General features: G+C 41.2%; 2 protein-coding genes across 5 annotated transcripts in view; one reads left to right on the top strand and one right to left on the bottom strand.

The window, feature by feature from the left end:
• Window positions 1-10,321, top strand: part of LOC117007794 (ethanolaminephosphotransferase 1-like) — a 57,815-nt gene extending 47,494 nt beyond the window's left edge. Inside the window, exons 8-10 of the mRNA XM_033081210.1 lie at window positions 1,556-1,736; window positions 4,596-4,778; window positions 5,863-10,321. Coding sequence (XP_032937101.1) covers window positions 1,556-1,736; window positions 4,596-4,778; window positions 5,863-5,928 — 430 coding nt within the window. The 3' untranslated portion in view covers window positions 5,929-10,321. The remainder of the gene's footprint in view (window positions 1-1,555; window positions 1,737-4,595; window positions 4,779-5,862) is intronic.
• Window positions 10,242-23,090, bottom strand: part of MAPRE2 (microtubule associated protein RP/EB family member 2) — a 98,294-nt gene continuing 85,445 nt past the window's right edge. For all 4 annotated transcript variants that reach the window (XM_033081495.2, XM_033081334.2, XM_033081418.2 and 1 more), the window contains 3 exons: window positions 22,372-22,511; window positions 17,798-17,956; window positions 10,242-12,367 (listed from right to left, as the gene is read on the bottom strand). In XM_033081495.2, coding sequence (XP_032937386.1) covers window positions 12,296-12,367; window positions 17,798-17,956; window positions 22,372-22,511 — 371 coding nt within the window. In that variant the 3' untranslated portion in view covers window positions 10,242-12,295. The remainder of the gene's footprint in view (window positions 12,368-17,797; window positions 17,957-22,371; window positions 22,512-23,090) is intronic.

Genomic DNA, 23,090 nt, shown 5'->3' with positions numbered 1-23,090 from the left:
ACCGGCTTGCTGCACCCAGGAATTTTATACACGGTTAGTTTATACTCTAATGGCCTATTTTTATTAATGCTGCCTGCCTTCCACTAGTATTTGCTAGCTCATTTCACTCATCTGTCACTTCAGGTCTCTCAGATCCTAAGTGTCCTAGAGAAGGGACTGTCACTGCCTGTCTTCAGGAATTAGTGGAGACTGGTAAAAACATTTAAATTTTGAAGAGACCATAAGACAATGTTCCATCTCTCCTACACAGCCCTTTTTGTGTGGTGGTACTCAGAGTAGTTACCAAAAGCATGCACAGCCCCAGGTTTGGGGCAGGAAGTGTGGAGAGATGGGAGATGTGGGGCAGGAAAGGCTGAGGACCTGCAGAAAGGCTGGGCTCTGGGGCAGGGGGCTGGGAACCAGCTGAGCAAGGAAATCTGGTTTGGGGATGACTGAGAGGAGGAGGGAAGCACCTTGTGCCTGTCAGCCCCTGGCAGCAGCAGCCTTTACCCCAATGAACACTGAGGGTTTGGTTTCCTTCCTTTCAGAAGTCAGGACTTTTGTTCAGTGTTTTCCTTTTCAAGTCATCACTTGACATAGTTCCTCTCAAGCCTCTGCTGGGTTTATCATTCCTCTGAAAAGAAAAGCACAAGAATTTTAAACTGCCAGTCAGGTTTGCTTGAATGATGCATGCACAAGCTCTTTGGTGGTGAAGGATTTCAGTTTTCCAATCATCTCTTCTCTTTCTTCATCCTGATGCCTGTTCTCAGTTGTTATTTTAGGAGTAGATTATTTCTTTTTGGCATGAGAAAGATATTTCTTGGATTTTTGTCTAGCTGTTTCTATAAATATATATGTTCAAAGATTTTAAACAGGACATTTCCCAGTACATTTCAAACACAGAATTGCTCTTCTGAACTAGCTGTGTGAAGGAATGGCTTAGTGGTAGTGAACTTAAAGTTACCATGTCCCTAGCTGACAGAAAATGCAATCCTTTACTCCCTTTAAAAAACAGCTTAAAACAATGCATCATTAATTTTCCTGTGCTCTAATTAGCCAAAAAGCCTCCCCTTTAGGCTGTACTTGGACTAAAGTACCTAAATCCTAATGTGCAGGATCATCAAGCAGCATCACCTCTAGACCTAAAGAGCAGCAATACCTGCCAGCCATGTGCTTGACTCTGCTGCTACTGAAAACGTGGGGTGCATTGACTGAAACAAGTTTATGTGTCATTTTAGAAGCTTCATCCTCTAAAGCCGTGCATTTTGAATTCACAGCATGTCTGCATACTTGAGAGTACTGCAGCTCACTTTGGGTGAGTTTACTGGTTCATTGCCAGACAAGGGTGAGCAAGTGAAGCTGATCAGGAACTGTGTGAATAAATCAGTATAATTTCACCCCAGAAATAAATGTTACTTGGGTATACTACAATTTCTTATGAAATGTCTGGTGTCTAGGACATTTGCACTGGTTGCAAGATGTATTGGGTTGAGTTTGGTCTAGAGTTTGAAGTTACTGTGTCGAAATAGAATGGATGAACTTACTTTCTTTACAAAATGATTGTATTTATTTCCAGAGCACATTTAAAGAAAACACTGAAGAATGATTCTCTGTATGAAGGCCTGCTACCTCTTGTGTCACCTCTGTTGCTGTTCGTTCTTCTGACAGTCTGGGTGGTTTTATCTCCAAGCAACATATTAGCAAAGCAACCCAGACTGTTTTTATGGATGGTTGGGGTTGCTTTCTCAAATGTTATTGTAAGTATATTTGAAGTGGTGGTATTAGTTAGACATAGTTATCTATTTTTCTGTGACTAAGCAGAAGGGAGCAGAAAATTTAACTAAAATCAGCAGTCACACAGCTCTTCTACCTCTGTGTTACACTCTGTCTCATAGAAATACACCACAACACCTGTCCGGACTCAGGACGCTTACAGGACTGAAATACCTCCTCTGTCACAGTGTAACACTTTTGTGAGGGCTCTGGTTTGTTTTCTGAGGGTTTATGAAAACCCTAGGGACGCCCTGCTTCCAGAAATATAACATACTCCCTAAGATACGGCACAACTGGGGACTTGTCAAAAAAAGGTCAACACAGCACAGATTTACTAGCAAGAGTGGAGGGCTTGTAGCTTTCCCTTGCTCTTGTGTCCATGACTGTGGAACATGCTTTCCTGTATCCTGCAGTTCAGCTGATGCTACATTTTCCCTTCACCATTCTGAAAAAGGCCGTACCACTGACTGTGTTTTAGGGAAAGATGTGAAGAGCTGTAGGGGCCTCGTGATGGCTCTCTGCTCACAGATTAGTTTCTCCTGTACCACATCATGGTGACCAGTTTCCCCCCTTTAATTCCCAAGGGAATTCCAAGTTCTAGCACAGACAGCCAGACAGTGGTGCTGAGCCCTGCAGGTCCCAGGGCTTTATTCTCTTGGGGAAGCCAGGAGAGCAGCCAAGCAGAAAGGTGTTCTTGCATTTAAGCAAAAATAGCTAGAGGATGGTGACTAGTGTCATCTTAGGAAAATAGTCTCCAGCACCATCTAAAATCTTGCCATTGAGCAATGCTACATGCAGTTTAAAAAGTAAAAGGCTAGAGGTGCCTTGTGCTGAGTTTTTAAAGGAGAAAGCATAGCCCCTTTAGAAATCTGAATTCAGGAATGAAAAAGAAAGTTATAACTGTGATGTTTGTTAGATATATCCTATAAATGTACATTTCTGAGGGTCACAAATCAAACAGTTCCATCCTAAGGACTTAATCTCACAAAAATGAGTTGAGTTTGAGATGTGTAAGTTTTATTGTGTGCATTATTCATTACCAAATCTACCCCTTTTTCTTAAGAGAATACTGGAGATTCCAAAATGAGAAATACAATTGCTTTATGCCATTAGAGAAAATGCTTTCAGAGTTTGGCAGATGGCATGTTCTGCACGTACATCTTAACCAACCAAGAGTGATTGTGGCAGGATGCTTGCAGAAGAAAAATACTAAGGCAGACCAGAAGTTTCTTTACAGCCTTGCAGTTTATCAGACACTGAGTGCAATACATACTCTTCAGGCTTTGTTTTTCCTTTTCCCAAAACATACGTTGCAGTGTTGGAGGCTTGTGTGAATTAAAAATGTATGCATGTTAGCTGAAAATTTTAACATTCTAAAAGCAAGCATTAAAAATGTATGGGTGTTAGTTGGAATTTGTAACATTCTAAAGTTGAAAATCAAGCCTGCATTTCCTTTCACCTCTTCCGGTCCCTTAGACATTTCCTCCAGCATCAGAGGAAGGCTTGTCATGACAATACTTATCTTCTCCATGACAGCCTGACACATTGGGTTCTGCAGACCACAGCTGCAAACCCTGGTTCTCTACCTGCCATTCCAGTTCCAGTATCTGCAGCTTCATGCCTTTGACCATGTATATGGTTGCCCAAATATATAATAATGGTTTAAAACAATGTGAAATCCAACCTATGGTCAGGTTCAGTTATGTAGCCAGAAAAATTATAGCTTATATATTGCTTTAGCAATTTCTGATACCCTCTGGAATGATTCCCAAAGGACTCATAAAACCAGCATTGTTAAATAAATTCACAATCAATACTGAATTTGTAAGTGAAAACATTAACATTAGGTAAAAAGGCTTACTTCTTCCACTATTCAAAGTTAATTAATTTTTATGGTTTATTTTTGCATTCTTCAGCTTCCACAGCACAGGCAGTAAAGCCAGTATTTCTTTCCTATGGTCAGACTCCTACTGCTGCTGTCATAAGATTTCAGGCACTGCACAGGGAATGAGTTTTTCATTCTTCTGCTGCTTTCAGGATACATAAAATCTATTTTTAACCACATTTCAATTTTGAGTGAAACTTAAATCAATAAAATATTTCAGATGTGCCTAAATTCCTTTTCTTTTTTGTAACAGGCATGGTATATATGAGACACAGTTCCTAAGGAGCCTAAAACAGACAAAATATTTTGGTGTGCTTAATTGCTTTTAAAATACTGAAATTCATCTCATTATGTTTCCAGAACTCAGTAGAATTAAGCTAATTGCCTTCAGTTAAACCATGCACCATATATTCATTTTTTCTGCCATTCTGAGTGGGATCCCTTTCTCTGGGCCCCCAGCTACATCTCCAGGGAGCCCACTGCCATGATCGAGCCAAGAAATTGGTGTTTTAGTACATAAAGGAGTGTTAGAAAAGAAAAACAGGATGTGAAAATGTCATATATTGTCTTCCCTCTCTTCTACACAATGAACCAGAACATATTTCTGTCAGACCCCATGATTAAAATACCAGCACACTCTCCCAGTTATTAAGTGGTGGCACATTTGATTTGGGATCACAGCTTTAGGAGCCTCTGTGAAAACATAGGGTGGCAAACAAATTCCCCTTTTGTGAAGATGTGCTTTCACTTACCAAGTGTCAGGGTGCATTTTAAATTGTAATCATGTCCTTTAGGACCCAGTGAGGCAGAAAGATGTGTACCTGCAGCAGCCTTCTCACCCCACTTTGAGCTGTAGCCTTGTTTCACCCTCACCCAAAGCAGCCCATGGGGAAAATGGAAGTACTTTTCCTTAGGGGCTGGCCCAGCACTTCTCACCTGGCCCCTTTTGCTCCAACAGTGCAAGGTGATCATCTGCCAGATGAGCAGCACGCGGCCGGAGCTGTTCCACTGGTTCCTGTTCCCGCTGGCGCTGGTGGTGTACGCGGCCATCTCTGGGCTGCTGGGCTCCATGGAAGAAGCTGTTCTTGGCATCTTCACCGCCCTGCTCACGGCTGCCCATGTGCACTACGGGGTCTGCGTGGTGAGCACGGGGGTCTGGAAACAGGTTCTGGTTGGGGCATTGGCTGGGAGTCTGAATGTTTATGTTTTGGGTTTGTTTTTTTTAGTCCCGCGTGTTGTTTTATTTAGACTAAAGTTAAAAAAAAAAGAATTCAGTTTATTGTAGGCGATGCCTTTTTGCATGTGCAGCGACTTCAGTGACTTGAATCATTTCAGTGTAGCCAACTGGTTTCAGCTTTAAACCCATTAGAATCAGAATATTTATGGACTGGTTTTATGTAGCAGTCGACTCATGTGGCATGAATGCTTCCATCCCTCTTTTTTTGCCTTTCTTCTTCCTAAGGTCACTTGACTGAAAAAATAGGAAGGTAAAATGCAAAGTGACATAAATAGAAATAATAAAATAAGGTCAACTTTGCTTTGAATCTGCAGGCAAAGTAGCTGTCCCAATTTTTTCTTGGCCCTCTGCTAGCATCTCTCAAGCTGGTGACATGAAAAATTTTCCAGTTCATTCAATCTTAACAGCACATTTTTGTCTGCTAGATTTCAGTCTTGTCATTGTCATCTGAACTACTGCTTAAATTAAGTTTTACTTTTCTGATGCCCACATTTCTAAATTGTCAAATGATCTTTTAGCAACTGTTTTAATGGCTTTAGCCTTTAGATAAAACATGGCAAAGGTCTCATTTCAGAGGGAGCTGGTCAGCATTCCTTTATTTGAGCCACACCATTGGGATGTAAGGATTTTTTTTTTGAAAGCAGCCTCTTGTCAGCAGACACTGGTGGCATAATAGTCTACCAGAGCATCAACATGGGCCTGTTGGTGAGGGTCAGAACGGAAATACCTGGTCAAAATTCACAATTTACTGAGGGGCCCAGTTCCATCACAGCTTATGAGTCTGGTCTGTAGCCATTTAACTTCCCAGCAGTGTGTTGCAAGAGGAACATAAGGAAAACAACTCTTGTTTGAACACTTATAGGTGCCGTGTACAGATCCCCAAGTAGGTGAGGACTGTGGAGGGGGTCCTCCCCTCTCTTAGTGGGAGAGGCAGTGAATTGTGAAGCACACACAAAACAGGTTGCTAATCTCTGCAATTTCTCTTTAGGGTAGGCAGCTGAGTGAGCACTTGAACATTTACATCTTTTCCCTGAAGAAACGCATCCAAGAGTGAACACCTGCACTATGATCAGACTGTAACACTTGACATGGAGATTTGCAGCTCTTCTGATGTGATAAATAGTTGGAATGAATCTGATTAAAATAACCAAAGAATAGAATAGTACAGATATCTGAACCACTGCGACAATGAGCTATGCAGCCAGATGCTTCATCTCAGAGGAAGATGCCTTTCCAGCAGAGAACTTACCAAATTCTTCTGTCGGTATTTATTCTTTTTACCGAGATGTGTTACTTGCCTCTCCTCCTTACCACTGTGTCTTTTTTCTCCTTACCACTGTGTCCAAAGTCCTGGATAAATCCATGCTGGGTTACACAAGATCTTTGGTGGTTTATAATCAGCACTGGTTTTGCCCAGCCTAGTCACCAGTGGGACCCCAGAAATGCAAACCCTACCTGTACATCCTTCCCACTCAGACATCTGTGCCTGCTTCATTTGCCACATTTATTTTCTTGCGACTCATTTCTTCCACACAACCTCCTGAAAGGCTTATGCACATTCAGTCTTTTCCTCACCTCATATGAATGTGTGAAAACAAGAGAATGAGCTCATAAAGCTATGGGTAAAGTGTTTTTGAAATGTACAGTTTTTTCCCCATTCTCAGCATTAAGATGAGTCTCAGCTGACCTGTCAGAAATGCAGGCTAAATACAGCAGCAGCTGGCCCTTCTATTTATTTTCTAGGCAGTAACAAGCACTTTGTTTATATTTCAGTAGCAACAAACAGTATGGCCTACAAAGATAAACAGCTGAAAATACATTTGGCCAGCAAACCCTCAAAGATTCGCATATTTCTCTTCAAAACTAGTTTCAGTCCAACATCATCTACCAGTGCGAAATGCTAAACAAGTCATTATTTGCCTGTGTGCTTGAAGCAAATTCTTGTGGCTTTAGAGAATGTCATAGGAAAAAGAAACAGTAATTTTTTTTTAAACATTACATGTTTGCATGCAGATGTAAACTGCTCCCTTCATCTATAATACACATGGGTTTTCTGTGTGCTTTGGAGGAGGGAATAAGAATTTGAGTTTCATCTCTTTTCATACGCTGCCCTAGCCTGAGGGCCTTTGTGGCCTTGAAGCACTAATTAAACAATCTGTCCACTTCCCCAAGGTAAGTACAGAGGGATGTGATTGACAGCCTGGCACATCTTTTTTACTATTTAACCATCTCACTTGCCAGAAGCCAGGTGGAAGTACAGTTTTTGAGCTGCTGGGCTCAGTCTGAAGTTTATGTTTTTCAGTTCTTAGACCATTTCTGTGGGTTTATTGGTAGCCTGATCATTTTTTCCCCCTAATTAATTTACCCTTACATCAGCAGCTCCTATCAATATTTTCACCTGAGCACTGGCAAATTGTAGGAGCAGCTTCAGCTTAAGCTGATTCTGCCTGTTACAGCAGTTGCCCTACCACAACACCAGCAGGGCTGATTTCCCCAGGCAGCCCTTACCACAGGCACCAGAGGACAAACCTGCACATCAGCTTCCCCTCTTCAGGAAGCAGAAATATCAGAACGTTCCTTCAGATTTGAAAGAATCCATGTTCTGCCTACCAAACAAGCACATGGAGGGTCCCACCCCCAAAACGAACATCAGATGAGTCACAGTCCAAGCAGCTCCAGGTGTGAGTCAGGCAGAGGGGACAGCTCATGCTGTAATGCTGAGGCAGGGGTTTTGTCAAGAGCCAGGCAGGGAAGGGAGGATGCCCTTCAGCATCACTCTGGTCCAGCTGCAAGAGGCACCTCCCAGCCTTCCTCCCTGATGGTGTGGCAGCCATGCCCTTTCCCTGTGGGATGCCCAGGGAGCATGGGGTCTCCAGAGCTGCTCCCTAACTGCCCAAGGACTCCCTTGAATAAGTCTGAAGGTTCTTTTATTTGATGAGGTTTGCCAAATAGGCAGTTCTGAATGTGTTTGTAGAGGAGTGATGAGTTTGATGTTGCTGCACGCACCCAGCAGTCTCAATGTTTGATGAAGTTAAGGACTACATCCAATACCTGATACACTCCAACAGAAGCCTCATCTGCTTTATAAAGACAGTTTTTGTATTTCACCTTTCCATCACAAGTATTTTGATGGAAATTCTGGTGAGAAAAGAATTAGGATACAATAAACAAAAATAATTCCAAATTGAATGTGGTTATACTGGAGAAACTCTGTGGACAGGCTTCCTTTTTCCATCTGTCTTGCACTTATTTAGGAAACAGCTGGAAATAAGGGTCACAGACGCAGTGCAATTTGATGCACTGGAATGGAGTATTTTGAAATATTCATTAAATGAAATTATAAAACTTGAACTACCACAACCTGCCTGCACTTGTACCTTTCTAAAGAGAGACCCGGTGTCACTTTTAAAGGACATTAATCTCTGGCCAGTTTTTTCACCTTCTATATGAAAACATGGCAAATAACTTTCTTTTTCCTCTTTAAAGCAATTTGTCACTACAATCTATATAAAGAGAAGTATAAAAAGAAATCATGTATTGCACAGTGTATATATTGCATTATTAACTATGGTAGATGGCAACTGGTTCAATGAATAGAAAGAAAAATGCTTTTGTTCATAGGGCTGTACGGTCACAGATTTATTTTGCAAAGTCAGGTATGTAGATGACCTAACAGTCTAACAATAAATTTTTTTGGTCACAACATTATGGCAGAAAGTTTTCAACAATCTAAACTGGAAAATATATAGTTTTTTTTAATGCTTTAGAGCATTTGCACTAACCCAAGAGCATGCCTTCCTCCTGGTCTTATGAAAAGCAGCTAAACAAGAACTGCTCTCCCAGGTTTGAATGCCTGGGTTGGAAATGGGCCCCCCTGGACTCTCCTCCATCCTCCCTTCCTGTGTCAGAGGCCCAGGGATACCTGGAGCAGCAGGCTGGTGGCTCACAACAGGATCACTTCAACACAGAAGAAAAGGGTCCTGACCCAAAGCTCAGAACTCTCGTGCTTGAGCAGCAACTACTGCAGCTACAAAGGACCTGAGCTGTGAGAACTACAGTGAATTTTCTCCCTTCTCTCCCAACAACACCTCATACTTTGATCTAAAATCTAGGCAGCTTTTAGGTACTGCATTGAAGATTCATCCCTGAATACCTGGCCACTGTGAGGAAGCCCACTGGGAGCTTTGGTACCTTTCCATTTACCTCTCTTTGCCTCCTTGGCTGCTGCCAGTTTTGCTACAGACTGATGTCCAAGGGAGTTGTCACTCCAAAATCCGAAAGCATTTACTACAAAAGAAAAATGTGCTGTTTACGTGCACATATATACATGCATTTTCTCTTTTGATTTATAAAAGGGAATACAGTTGCTGAGCTCTTGGGGAAACAGATGCTATCCATACACACAGGATAAGTGAACTTATGGGTTTTTAAAGCAGCTGCCTTTTTCTTCCTGCTCCCATATGCAGCCCCTGATGAATCAAAAAATATGTATTTAATCCAGAAAATTATTATTTTAGAATGTTCTGAATAGTCTCTAGAGCTGGACAGATTTTAACATATATTTTTTTATTAAATATGTAAAAAGATAAACGCAAGTCAAGTTATTCACATATTCAGACAAAAATCTACTCTATCATGCGACAGTTTGTGGATAATGTAAAATGACTGATACATCTGAATAAGACTTTTTTTGTATCTATTATGCCATTACTTATCTATTTATAATTAACAATACATATGTTTACATTCCTTTCAGTTTACATTTAATATATAACCAAAGCTTTATGGTGTGCTATTTAGTAAAGGTAATTACAAATGCATATTAAAACCATAACAGAAGAATGGGTTACTCACAGGGGGTGGGGGGGAAGGACAACTCTTTCCCCTTTCAGAACACTGCTCTCCCCTCAGCACAGCCACATTTCTGGTGCCCCCAAAGAATTTCACTGCCCTGGCTCCCTACATCAGTCACTCCCCCCTTGATACAAGCAGTGAGAGGGCTATGGTCCTCAGATCAGAAACAGGATACAAGGAATTTTCAGGAAACAAAGTTCAGCTTTTTAATTTTTTTTTTCACATGTGCTTCAAAAGAGAGAAAAGAAGAGAGGCACAACTGCCTGGCTACAAACTGTCTGGGGAGCTCAGCAACCCCAACCATTTGCACCTTCAGAATAATGTTTTCCCTTGAAGTGCTCTCCATGCACCTGCTCAAGTATTGGCAGAAGGGTGAACTCCAGTAAGCAGAGACATGCCGATGAAATTGAGTTTATAGCCTGATCCCAAACTCCTTGCCCCATTAGAGATCCCATAAAGGTTAAAGGACATTCTGGAGTCTGGAAAAAAATTAGTAACTGCTCTTCAACAGTATTATGAAGAACTACTGTTTATTACAATGACAATTGTAATAAGTACATATGTTCTAATAAACACAAATACAACAAAAATGACAATTCCCCCATTTGTGGTGATTCTTGGAAATAATTATTTTGGAAAAAACACGATTTTATAAACCAGACCTTATTTGTAACCAATTGAAACGGGAGAGGAAAGCGCTGGCCTGCAGGTTGCAGTAGTTTGATTTCATCACTGGGAAGGATGTGAGGTCAGTACTGGGTGCAGGGCTTAGAAATCTTCAGCCTGCAAGGTCCAGAAACTCTTCTGCTGTGCAGGGGAAGGATCAAGAAACTGGAAATACCTGTTCTGGTGCTCAACTGCATTTTATATATTGTTGGTGGTGCAGCACAACAGCAGGGTTCTCACATTTAACTAAGAGCCACTTAGCTGCAGAAGATTGATTAGGAATGGAAAACTGCATGTGCATGTGTGTGTGCCTGGGGGCTGATTCATTGGAAACCTTTCTATGGAAGCATAAGCTGGGGACCTAACGCTTTAGGAGCCCATGAACACCTAAAATTATTTAGCTGTTTAATAGGCTGTGGAGTTTTTCCGTAAATGCCAGTTGGGATGGGACTTCCACGTACCTGCTAAATCAGCATTTCAGAAAATGAAGTGAGAGATCAAGAATACCAGGCATTAAATAACCAGAGAGACAACAATGCACAGTGGTAGGAGAAGAACAAGGAATGCTTTTTACTTCAAGATACCTGTTATAAAATACCATAATTTAGAACAGGGCCATGGGACCAGAATGGAAGGGAACACTCCCACTGCAGACATCTCCAGTGCACACATGGTTCTGCACCACACTGGCCTCAAAGGAGGAAGGTCAGCCAAGAGCAGAACCAGCTCTGTGCCCTCAGCCAGATGGTCCCCTTCTGATGTGTGCCCTGTCTCCAGGAGGACTCCTCACTGTCTCTCCCTGCTTTGGAAGCAGCCTTAAACCTGTGAAGTGTCCACCATCCACTTACAGGGGAGTTTGGGGCACGGTTTGGGGCCAGTGCTGTTGCTGTTTTCCCCCCATACTTTGCACTAGTGACAAAATTTCTGTCTTCTATACTTGTATGGCTGGGGCAGTGGAAGAGGGAAGGAAAGCGGAAAGAAATGGCTGGCCTATTTTCTTCTTTTCTGAGAGGTGGGAAGCCAAGGATGATGGTAGAGACTGTCCTGCAGCAACTCTTGTGTCAAGGAGATTTCTCCCTCAACACTGCGCTCTGCAGAGGTAGAGCTGTAGCTGGACGCTGGGACTGGATTATTCAGAAAGGAAGAAAAGGTGGGAAATGTCTATTGACTAGCTAGGAAACTGGGAGGGTTTTCAAAGAGCTTAAGTGGATGTCTGTTCCTCCAGAAATCAGCCAAAAAACATACCATGCAGCTTTCTAACAAGCTTCCTAACACAGAGTTTTAAATCTCCCAGTGAAACAGATGCTCTGCCTTCCATTTGTGAAGGCAGGAAAGGAATAAATGTCAGCAACACAAGCGTTTTCCTCCACAATACAACTTCATCATTATGGCTTGAGTATGACATCCACTGTATCCCTTGATTTCAACTGTTTGGCCAAATTGATGCCCCAAGGCAGATGTACTAGAAAATGCAAAAGCACCACAAAGTGAGAGACACAGCTAGTGGTACAGAACTCCTTGCCACACAAAATGCCAATATAAATATGTTAGAACAAGTTACAAGTGTATCATACTTAAGACGAAAAAGAAAAAAAAATAAATATATATATTTTTAAAGAGCAGAACAAATCTCAAGCAGCCAAGTGGTGACGTTGCAGTGATGTACAGTAGGTGATGTAGCCCTACAACCTCTTGGGAAGATACACTGAAAGAAGACGTCTGCAAATGCGTCTTGGCAAAGTATTGGTACAGAATGCAGTGGTTGGCTGGCACTCACTATGGTACATAAATGTTAATGGCAGACTGGGAGTGAACTGATTTCAAGTTTGAGGCCGCACATGTTCCATTCTCCAGAAGAAAGTTCTCACACAAAACGAAAATTGTCAGAGATGCTGCATGAGTCAGTACTCATCCTGCTGCTGGGGCTGTTCATGGACTTGCTCTTCACCTTCATGCTCATCTGTGTGGCTCTCCTGTAGGGAGAAAAAGATCCCAAAACACTCTTCAGCAGAAAGCATTCCTCATGTAATCTTGCCCCATGATGTTCACCATAGCATAAAACTTAACAATTTTCATACAAGGAAGTAAAAAATGAGCTGTTACCTGAGGAAAGCAGCACCTCAATATTACATTAAAATGTATTTACTTTACTTCTAATTGAGGCATATGCAGTACTGGTATTTCCTAGAAAAAATGTCAGTTTTCAACATCACTATCTGTGCTGGTGAGCAAACATTTTGAATAGTTAGACAGTGGTATGCCAGCAGTTAGATGCTGTACCATAGCATCCTGATGTTCTCCCTTTTTCAGCCTGTCCAAGGTTTTCTGAACCTGTCTGTTGTAACTTTCACATAATCTTCTCTCAAGGTCTAGACCACTAAATGGACAAGACACTTTTACCACCTGCTTTTAAAATTTAACACAGCCTCCTTTTTGAGGTCAGGCATATTACTTTACCAAAATAATACACCCACCCTAACTCCCACAGACTTGCAAACACATTTCCTTGGGGAGGCTGGGGAGAAGAGCCTCCCATTCACTGACTTATAGAGCTACTGTAAAAAGCACTAATTACTAAGTAATCACTTCTCATTGTTTTTATGCATAGTATTATCCAAAGCTGTCTCTCTGAATATACATTCCCACTGGAAGATGAATTCCTGGCACAAGGAAACAGCTGTATGCTCACTGCATATGACACCAGTTCTGAACAACTTTCAAATTCGAGGCAACAGGCCTAGTATCCTGAGTTGACCTCAATGTTATCTGAGCTCAAAAAAGTCTGTCTGACTTTTAGAGCATCCCTTCTGGACTGCCATTAAGCACAGCTGCATTTACAGCTTTCCTCTCAAGTGCTTTCCATCTTTCCACAGCACAGTTCACCGAAGAGACCCTCTCGTGTACGCTCTGCCCTGCATTAGCACTGCTCTGCCGTAGGCAGCTCCAAAGGAAAACACTTTTCCAAGACAGTGAGCTGCCATTCAAAATCCAGCATCCCCAGTGGGCTACCTCTGCAGAACTCGCCTGGCTCTCTAACTTTTGTTAGAAACAAGTGGCTTGAACAACAAACTTGAAAAAATTCTACTGCTAAGTTTTCAAATTTGAGGCAAAAATTAAAAGATCAATTAAATTAAAATTTTGTTTCCCCACAATAGTCCAGAGCAGCTTATGAAACAAATTCCCTTTAAATTTTTATCTAAAGGACAAAAGCAGAATAAGGTTCCTAACATTTGCTGATATAATGGAAGGAGTCATGCATTTACCACATGTAGAAACAGCCCAATTTCAATTGAAAGCAAGCTTTCTACCACTCAGTGCCATTTTCAGGCTGGAGTCACACGTCTGCCAGGGCAGCTGAAGTTAAGCACGTTTTGGCCCCCTGGGAGAAATGATGCCCTTATTACATACAGCAGGTACATCATGTCAGAACAGCTCTGTGAACAGTATCTAAAATCTGCAGCTCCTGTGATGGGGTTGCAAGGGTGCAGGATGTGCAGAGAACAGGAGGTTCACAGGGAGGAGCTGACAGCTGGGAGAACGTGACCCTGCTCTGTGGGGTGAGAAAACTGAAGCTTCTTTAGCTGCAGTGAGCAATGCTGCCTTAACCCCATCTGTCCTGAGCCTCCTTCTGTGCTGAGGTGACCTGCTCTGGAATGCACATGTTCCACAGGCCCTGTGTATCACAATTTTATGAGATGCACTATTAGAAAGCCCATTTGTACAGACTTTATGGGTCATGCACGTGCTTTCCTCTCATTCTCTCATTCCTCTCCCCTCTAAGCACAGGGAGTGGAATCTACTCCACAGCTCTGAAGAGGAGTGGTGGTCCCTGTTTTGCCAGGTTTGTCTTGGATGGAAATAGTGAATCTTATAATGCAACCTCTTCAGAAGTTGTTCTGGGACTTGGGACATGTTTTTCAGTATTTTTCAGTATGTACAGCTTGTATAAATACATGAAATGGGAACCATTAGAGTCCAATTACTCTGGGACGGTGGAATCTCATTGAAAAGCATCCCCTAATAAGGAAAGTAGTGGAAGATCTATTTAGAGCATTTATTTCTGGGTTGATCAATGTGACCATGGTCATCTCTGCCTCCCAAAATGAGAGATGGTCTCTTTTGATCCTTAGATCTGTCTACCTCAAACTATTAGACTGTAGACTGAAGAGTTAGACTATGAAAACCTGGTGTTGGGAGGGTGGGGGCCTTTTCCAAAAGTAGCAGCAGATATAGAAGCTGCTAGAGCAGAATTTTACCAAACCAGCTGCATTTTGAGCAATTCCTCTGGGAAAGTGAGCAGAGCAACTGAGATACCCAACACGAGCAATTCTCCCAACTTCTACACAGACTGAACCACAACAGTCTGTGTAGGAAAGCAAAAGCTTTCCTACATTTCTACTTTTTGCAAAGACCTAAACAGCTCTGGGCTTCATAACCAGACAGAGCCTCTTCTTGTCTGTCACTCTGAAGCTCTTCTAGTAGTACCACATGACCAAATGCTTTACACACTGAGAGCTAGGAGCCACATCTCTCCACCACTCAAATGTAGACTTTCGAGCACTCTTCTCTGGCAACTGGGATGTTTTTGATGAAGAAGTAGAGTTACAAATGACCAACTCATAATCAAAAATTACAAAGGTCTACGGACTGATCAGACAAATGTTAGATGACAGTAGAAAATATAATATCCCTCTTGCTTAAGCAGAGACATAATGGTGAGGTTTAAGCAGAACCAGAGCAGGGAAAAGAAAAGGAAGGCTCTAAAGAGAAAGAACCAACCGGATTGATGGTTTTGCTGCTCAAACTTACCAAAATCAAGCAAAAAAAAAGAGAAAAAAATTAAAAAAAAAAAAAAAATTGTTCAGTCTTTAAGAATTAGTTCTTACTGAATTAAGCAAAACAAAAGCTTAGGAGGTGACATGACTGAATTATAAACTGAAACATTATAAACTGAAATTCTGAGAAAAATAATTACAGTAATTTCACGACTATAAGGCGCACCGGATTATAAGGCGCACTTCTGGGTGCCGGCAAATTTCCGAACTTTTGCTGATACATAAGGTACACGGGTCTATAAGGTGCACTTTTTTTTTGCAGCGAGGATCCGCTGCCAGCTCCCCCCGCACAGTTGCTGGCTGCGGCCACGCCTCCACTCAGCTGCCGCAGCCCTGCCGGCTCCTCCCGCGGTTTGTGGCTCACACTTCCGGGTTGGCAAATTTCCGATCTTTGTCCATACATAAGGCGCACCGGACTATAAGGCGCACTTCTGGGTTCAGGCCAAAATTTTAGTCAAAAGGGTGCACCTTATAGTCATGAAATTACTGTACCCCATTCCTCATCACAAGACGTGAACCTGATCAAAACCTCTTCAATGTAATACTACAATAATCAAACACCTGGGGAATGATTCTTTGAGGGACTAAATTCTATACTTGCATTTTGAATCATTCTACACACAATTCAGCTAGCAGTGTCAGGGCCTAACTAGGAAAGTCAAACTGCTGTCACCAAGGGATTAACCTGCAAAATACTGCAAGATAAAGAATTTAACTTGGGACAAATTCATTATGGAGAGAGAGAGAGAAAAATATCCCAGATCTGAAGGGCAAAGCAGCCCAATAAGAGAGTAAAGTCCAAAACCAAAAGGTAGGCAGTATCTGAATCAGCACTAAGCTAGTGTCTTTGGTTTAGTGCTAATGCATTTCCTCAGAAAGTCACAGTCCATCTGTTAAGCTGAGGAGATCACCAAAAGGAACAAAAAAATTGTGTGAGGAATGGCCTCTGTATTCCTCTCTGGAGGAGCAGTGCTCTCCTGCTGCAGTGACACACCCAGTCTCCAACAGCAACCACGTTTTAGATGAAAGCACTGCTGTTTTATGTAGTTCTCATGCAGGCATGGATAATGATTTCAACAGAGAAAGGCTTGGAGGGAAGAAGCAGATAAAACACTGGGAAATGGACTGACGTAGAACATTTTGCAATGTGTTCTGCCAGCGAGGAAAACTGCAGAAGGAAAAGCAACAAATACATTCCTTGGTGCAGAACTACTCTGCTATTTAAGCCAACAGACAGATAGATGTGGTAGGGGTATGGGGATAAGAGGGATTTTTCTGGCTTTGCTTTATAAATAAATCACTGCTCTTGAATCCAGAAGACATTTTCTCTGACCGCTGTATATATGTAACACTTTTACCCTGTTATCACATGCCTGGCAAATTTGTCTTATTGTTTATTCCTGTGAAAATAATGGTTTCCTCCTCCTTTTCCTCTCTAGCACTCGCTCTGCACTGCTGAACAAATCCTCTTTCACTTGTCACTTCTCATCTGAGCAGTGGCACCTGTTACCTTCAAACCTGTGGTTCTCTTGCACCTAACTTTCAAACATTTAGGTCCTACATTAGGCTCTTTTAGAAAAAGTATGTTGAATTAGTAGTTCCTTCAGCACTAGTTGTGATATAAACCTAAGTCAGCTGATTACTGCTGCAACAGCTTTCTGGGAGATGTAAGACAGCCTATGGTACCACAGTGCTGCCATGGGATTAAGTTGATGCTTGTACACTCTGGAGCCAAAGCCTTCCTCCGCTGAAGACTGAAGGGCCAATTGTCAGTACAATCCATACAGGGATTTAGTGAACATGAATGGGAGTAGTTCAGCTAAATCTCCACTGAATCATTATCCCTGAATGTCTCTGAGGAATTTAACCAGCACCCTTTGCAGCTTCTTGCTTTGTTCAGTGTCTACAACATTAAGTCTAAGATGCAATGAGATTCTTGCTTAATCTTGCAGACAATACACTTCTGAAATTTTGCTAATAGAGGATTATTTGGTTTGCACAAGGAAGAATTTTGCCTATAGCAACAGGATAAAAAATGCTAAAGAGCATTATCTTTGTAGATATAATTACGTATTTGGCAACCTGCACCATACATATTCCAACGCTGCCACATGGGCCAGGGAAGGTTCACAGCTGTAGACAGCGAGCAGCACCTCTGCCAGAATTTTTGTGATTTTCAACACACTAAAGAACATGAGTAAAAGACTTCATGCACATAGGGGGAAGATAAAAAAAAACAACCAAAACTAAGGCTCAGAACCATATGAAGTCAATTTAAAATTGTGACACAAACCCTCCCCTTTTAGATAAAGCTCAGCAAACCCAGTACACAAAACCTACACTGAAGCAGTGAAAAGCAACAAACCTTCTGCATCCTCCCCCCCAGGTAAAAAGTCTGTTGTTTGCAATTGCAAATGCAAACCTCTTTTTTGGGGAGGAGTCACAGGAATTCTAGCTGCTACAGTTCTGCTGGCCTAAGTACAGGATATGACTCAATACTATACCAATAAAATTTTACACAATTAAGCTTTTTTTTGTTGAAATAAAAACCATTAAGCTTCAACTTACGTGTTCATCTGAAGCATAAAGGACTTCCATTAGCCGATTGACAAGGTCATTATTCTCTCCCCCGTGTTCTTGGCAGAGAAGTTCAATCTCCCTTAATTTGCCAAAGTAGAAATCCCTTTCCTTCTCCACGCCTTCAAGTGCAAGTTTTAATGAATGTACCTGCATATAAACCAAGACATGATGCATCAGTTTTGAGGTGCACTACAGACAAGGAACACAGTCTAAAATTTTGTATACTAAATAATCTTAGATTTGATTTTATAGCTTAAAATGAAGTCCAGTTTTCTTTCTGCAGTGCTAAATTGAAACTTACACCACCGAGAACAGTAAATCAGGCTCTGCCACTACTCCCCCTGGAAACATCCTAACCTTGATCCCTAAAGGTCAATTTTCTCAGCACTCTTTTGTACTGAAGCTCAAAGCAGCAATTCAGAAATCAGGGCTACCTAAGCCATGTCTCCTGACAGGGTTGCCAGAAATCTCATGTAGTGGTAACTAACAAAACTTTCAGCTCAGTACTTGCATTATTTTGTCTGGATAAATGTGCAGTTGTTGGGAAACCTACAAGATCTCCTTGCCTTAAAAATACACTGAACTAGCAGAGGAGGGAAATAGTCTAGTTAGGAAATTAAAAGGTCCTCTAGTCACAAATGTGGTATTGGTGTGCTGGTTTTCGACTTCTCCTGTTCTGCCTCCTCACTTACCACATTTTACAAACCTGTGTTTCAGCACTCTGCTGCATGACTGCTGCACCACGGGCTACCTGCTCTGACTGATGAGCTGTTTCTAGCAACAGATTCTCTCAAATGCCAAGCACCTTTCTCCTTGCAACCTTGTTCACAAGAGTCTTCAAGCTATGCTGTCAGCCTCAATTTCACCACTAGGACTGCTGTAAATAATCCATGGGCAATGTAGCTGTTAATGATTAGGCTTTGTATAAATCATGACAGATGTTGCAATATATTTTTATACATATATATTTTAAAAGAATAGTTTTGTGGGAGCATAACATATAAACTTCTATCTAATGGGGTATACACAATCAGGATAAGTGGCTCAGAAATCTGGAGGACAGCAGTGCAAAAACCAACAGAAATAATCACAGATAAAGCAGTCTACAGTAAACACACTGACCCCAATCACATCCTATTACAGCCAAATTAGCATTCACATTTTAAAGCCTGCAATTATACAAATGATTTTCTAAATAAAACATGCTAAATAAATTAAATCGTATCAGACTACATTTCAGTGAACTGATATGATTGAACAGAAACTTCTGTGCTGCCAGTTCTACTGCAAGTTAATTTCCTTCACTAGCAAAAAATACCCGCAGAGTTCAAACAATGCTTTGATAGCCTACTAAATCCTTTCAGTTTGTTTTTCCATGACTGCTGAGCTAGGGATGCCTTTTTCTGACCTTTGATTGCAGTTTCAAAGGTGTCAAGCAGCAGAACTGACCTGTTACCAGAGCAGGATCTCAGGGCATCTCATTTATGCATTAATTCATTTCTGAGCAGCTGCCTGACTGTGACACTCAAGTCTTCCCTTGACAGTTTGAATCCATTATGGATATATTGACCAGTGACATTAAAATTAACTATTTTTTATAAAAGTGGGAATATCAAAATGAAACAAGAGTTTACAATATTCTGGTCTATAGATGAAGACCTCAGACTTTTGATCTGCCACAGCATATTGCTCGAGAGCAATGCCGGAATGCAGCCAGAATAAGAATGTAACTGCTTCCAGATCTCTTGCTCTGTGCTTGCTAGAGCTTGGGAAAACAATGAACTTCAGATGAAAAATTGGCAGCTAATAGCTGAGAATATCTCCCCTTCTGACCTATTTACTATGAAGACATTCTCCTGTTTTAATTCTCTCACATTCATGCTGTTTAGAGAAATAAAATCATTAAACCATGTACATATGCACGGAGTTAATTAACTTCTGTATAGAGTAAACATTGTTATAACCAAACCAGAAATGCTTTCCTTCAGTTCCAACTACCTATCTGTGCCATGTGAATCCATATTTCTTCAGATACTTTGCACATCTGCATCCTACTTTTTCCTTCCACGAGCATGCCAAAAGGCTGACACTTGGGGAACAGCTCAAGTCAACTCCCATGCTCTCCTTCTGGACCAAAAGAACCCTTCTGCAACCCACTTAACGGGTGCAAAGGCAGCAGTTCTTACTGACTGGTCTTTTCTCTGATGGCACTTACTGGGAGCATGAATACTCACAGAGTTGCAGAGCCAGGCTGCAGAACTGCAGGTAAAAAGCCACAATGATGCTGTTTTCAGAAACCACATGTAAATCAGCACACAGCTAATAATTCTCTACATGTAAAAGTCCCTTCTCTGTATGCAATAGCTCCTGGTTTGTGTTGTCACCTCAGCTGCACTCAGACACTCTTGGGGAGAGAGTTAGTTGGCACAGACCAAAGACACAAAAGGGACCACTTTGTTATTTTAATGTCATGGGTAATCAACTTCCAGAGTAGAGTGACACTCCTTGGAATTTAATTTTGGAGTTTAATTTACTGGTACAGTTCAAAGATGATTTTAAGAGAAACTTTAAGATTGTAGGGAGCCATTAACTGGCAAATGTTAGGGATAGCTTGCAATTATTGCAAATAGCTCATGAAGCTATACTGTAGCAAAACATAGTGTACAGACATCCCCACTAATTAAACTTCTCTGCTAAAAATTGCATGGAAGTTCACAGGTTTCCACCTCCCTCAGCTGCTATCCATGAAAGGGATGAACAATCTATTAGACCAACTTAGGACCCTGATATCCGAGACACAATTCAGCACTTCTTACTTTTAATCAACACAGAAACACGGTAACGGTGGCTGCTGCCCTCATCTCCACAACTGCTGCAGAGTAGTAAAAACCAGGCAATTTGGCTCTTGCAGCATGTTCGCACTGGGGGTCAGGAAAACCTGGCTCAGAGCTGCTTGCAGCATAGTTTTTTTGGCTCGTGTAATATGGCCATGGTTTACAAGTATCCATTAGTGGGAAATGAGACACCAAATGCTGTCAGCATTAAGAAAAAAAGCCTTCCAGACCATTCTAGCTAGATGATGTCTCTTAAAAACTAGCTATTAAAGAATCAATTTTTCAAATCTTCAAAATTTCTTCTTCTCCTCTTTGGTGATGGGGGAAATCATCCATTTTCCTTCAGGGTTATTTGTATATAAAGCTTAAGGTTTTCACACATGGAACGTGCTATGAATATGTTAGCAGTGGATGTGATAGTGACTGTCTATTTCAGTAAAGATCAAATATTTTAATGTTACTCAGATGCCAACCAACTCTTCCTCCTGAAGTAAACACAGTCTGACTTCTGAGTACAAATGTCATGGTTTCAGTTGTATGGAACTGACGTTTGAACTCTGCTCAACATTGATCAAAAAAAAGATTCCATGAAAAGTATATACATCCATTCCTTGTGCAACATTTAAAAACCTTTCAGTTACAGCAACAATCTAGAGCCCATTTGGAAAGCTGGTGGACCCCACTGTGCTCTCTGCTGCTGCTTAGACTGATACCCTGAATCTGCAGAATGCCATGTCTGGGATGTGGCTATCCATCCACCATCTTTCAGAGAGTAACTCATCAAAAACTTGCAAACAGTGCTCCTGCGAACTGAAATCTTTGCTGTTCAGGTCAATGAAAGTCTGCAACTGAAATGCCCTTAACTGTGGAAAATTATATTTGATCTGGAATAATGATTGTTTCCTAAATGGAGCTCCCAGGATCTCTAAGACATGAGGTTTTTCCTTTCCATTTTCCCTTACCAAGGACAAATACAGGGATCATGCCTCATATATAGTAGTGGCATTTACACCATTCTGACAGCACAGTCTTAAGCCAGATGCAGGTATTTCTTTTTGTCCAGGGCAGACACTCTTGCAGTTCAGAAAGGAAAGAATGGTGTAAAGTTCCAGAGCATAAACAAAAATGAAGCCCTTACATTCCTAACATCGTGGAAATTCGGAACCTTTTTAATTATATTGCAGAACATTATTTATAATATAACTAAGTATTCTCAGAAAGGTAGGTTGCATTTTTAAATGAAAATGGTGTGTTAGTTTCTGTAACACCTTCCTTTCAGAAAGCAGAGCACAATGCTCTAGCCTCACTTTAACTACAAATCTCTTAACACCTTGGTATTGACAAACAGGCTTATTTCTCCCCAGTGGCACATTAAATTATTTATTTCAAATTAGTAATATACACAAGAGCAAAGACACTATTTGGATTTTTTCTATCCAGGTGAAATAAAAGATATATTTCAACATCTAATAAAATTACCATGCTTCAGCAAGACTTACCTGTCACTCCTAAGATCACAATTTAAAAATACTGGCAAAAATCACTCATCTCTGCCAGACATTATTTTTTACAATAAATCTGGTTTTTTCCCTCCTCTTTCCAGCTGAACTATTTCCACTTTTGTCCCTTTGTAATTCTGGAAAGCATCATTCATGAGAAGACAATATTAGATTTCATGCCTGCCTGTGACAATGAATGCATCTACTTTTGTGCCTAAAGCAAATTTACCTGTTCACTGAGCTGTATGACTTGGGTTTCCAAATCTTTATCTGATTTGGATGCTGAGCTGCTTGGTGCAGCTTTTTTTGCTGAAGATGGGCGAGAAGGTGTTGATCCTGGTTTAGAAGCTGGACTGGATTTAGCAGCACCTGAAAAACACAATAAATAAGTAAACAATAAACAAGATTGATCTCTGTAATAAATGCATTCCTATTAATCTGGTACTGAAACACAAGTATTGATTTGACAGCCATCCATCCCCTCTCTTACTTCAAGGTGACAGTAGAGGAAATTCCACTGCTGTTATGCCTTGGGAAAGGAAAAACCACATTTCCTACCAATCTGAGTTTGCTGCTGAGAGTGAGGTAACTCTAAAACCAAAATAAACATCAAACCAGGAATAAAAAGTTCCCTTAGATCTGAGCAGCTTTCAGCTTAAAAAAAATATGCCATTAAGAGAGTGTTCCCCCAGCCTATTAATTAACATACATAGCTATCCTCAATTTCCCTGGAGAAAGATAGAGCTGAAATAAACTCAGCTAAACTGCCTCTGTCATTGTTTCATTTTCAAATGTAAACCACCCAAGACAAGGGCATTGAAAATCGGAGAGAGCAGAATTAAACCCCTTGGTGATTCCCCAGTTAGAGACAGTGACCACAAGATGTGTTTTGATCTCCTTATGTTTTCCTATTTCTTTTTAATTACTTGCACTGCAAATCTGCCAGGA

This window comes from Catharus ustulatus, chromosome 1 (assembly GCF_009819885.2).
Source record: "Catharus ustulatus isolate bCatUst1 chromosome 1, bCatUst1.pri.v2, whole genome shotgun sequence".
Taxonomy (NCBI): Eukaryota; Metazoa; Chordata; class Aves; order Passeriformes; family Turdidae; genus Catharus; species Catharus ustulatus.
The sequence above is the reverse complement of the archived record's forward strand: the minus strand, read 5'-3'. Positions and strand labels throughout refer to the sequence as shown.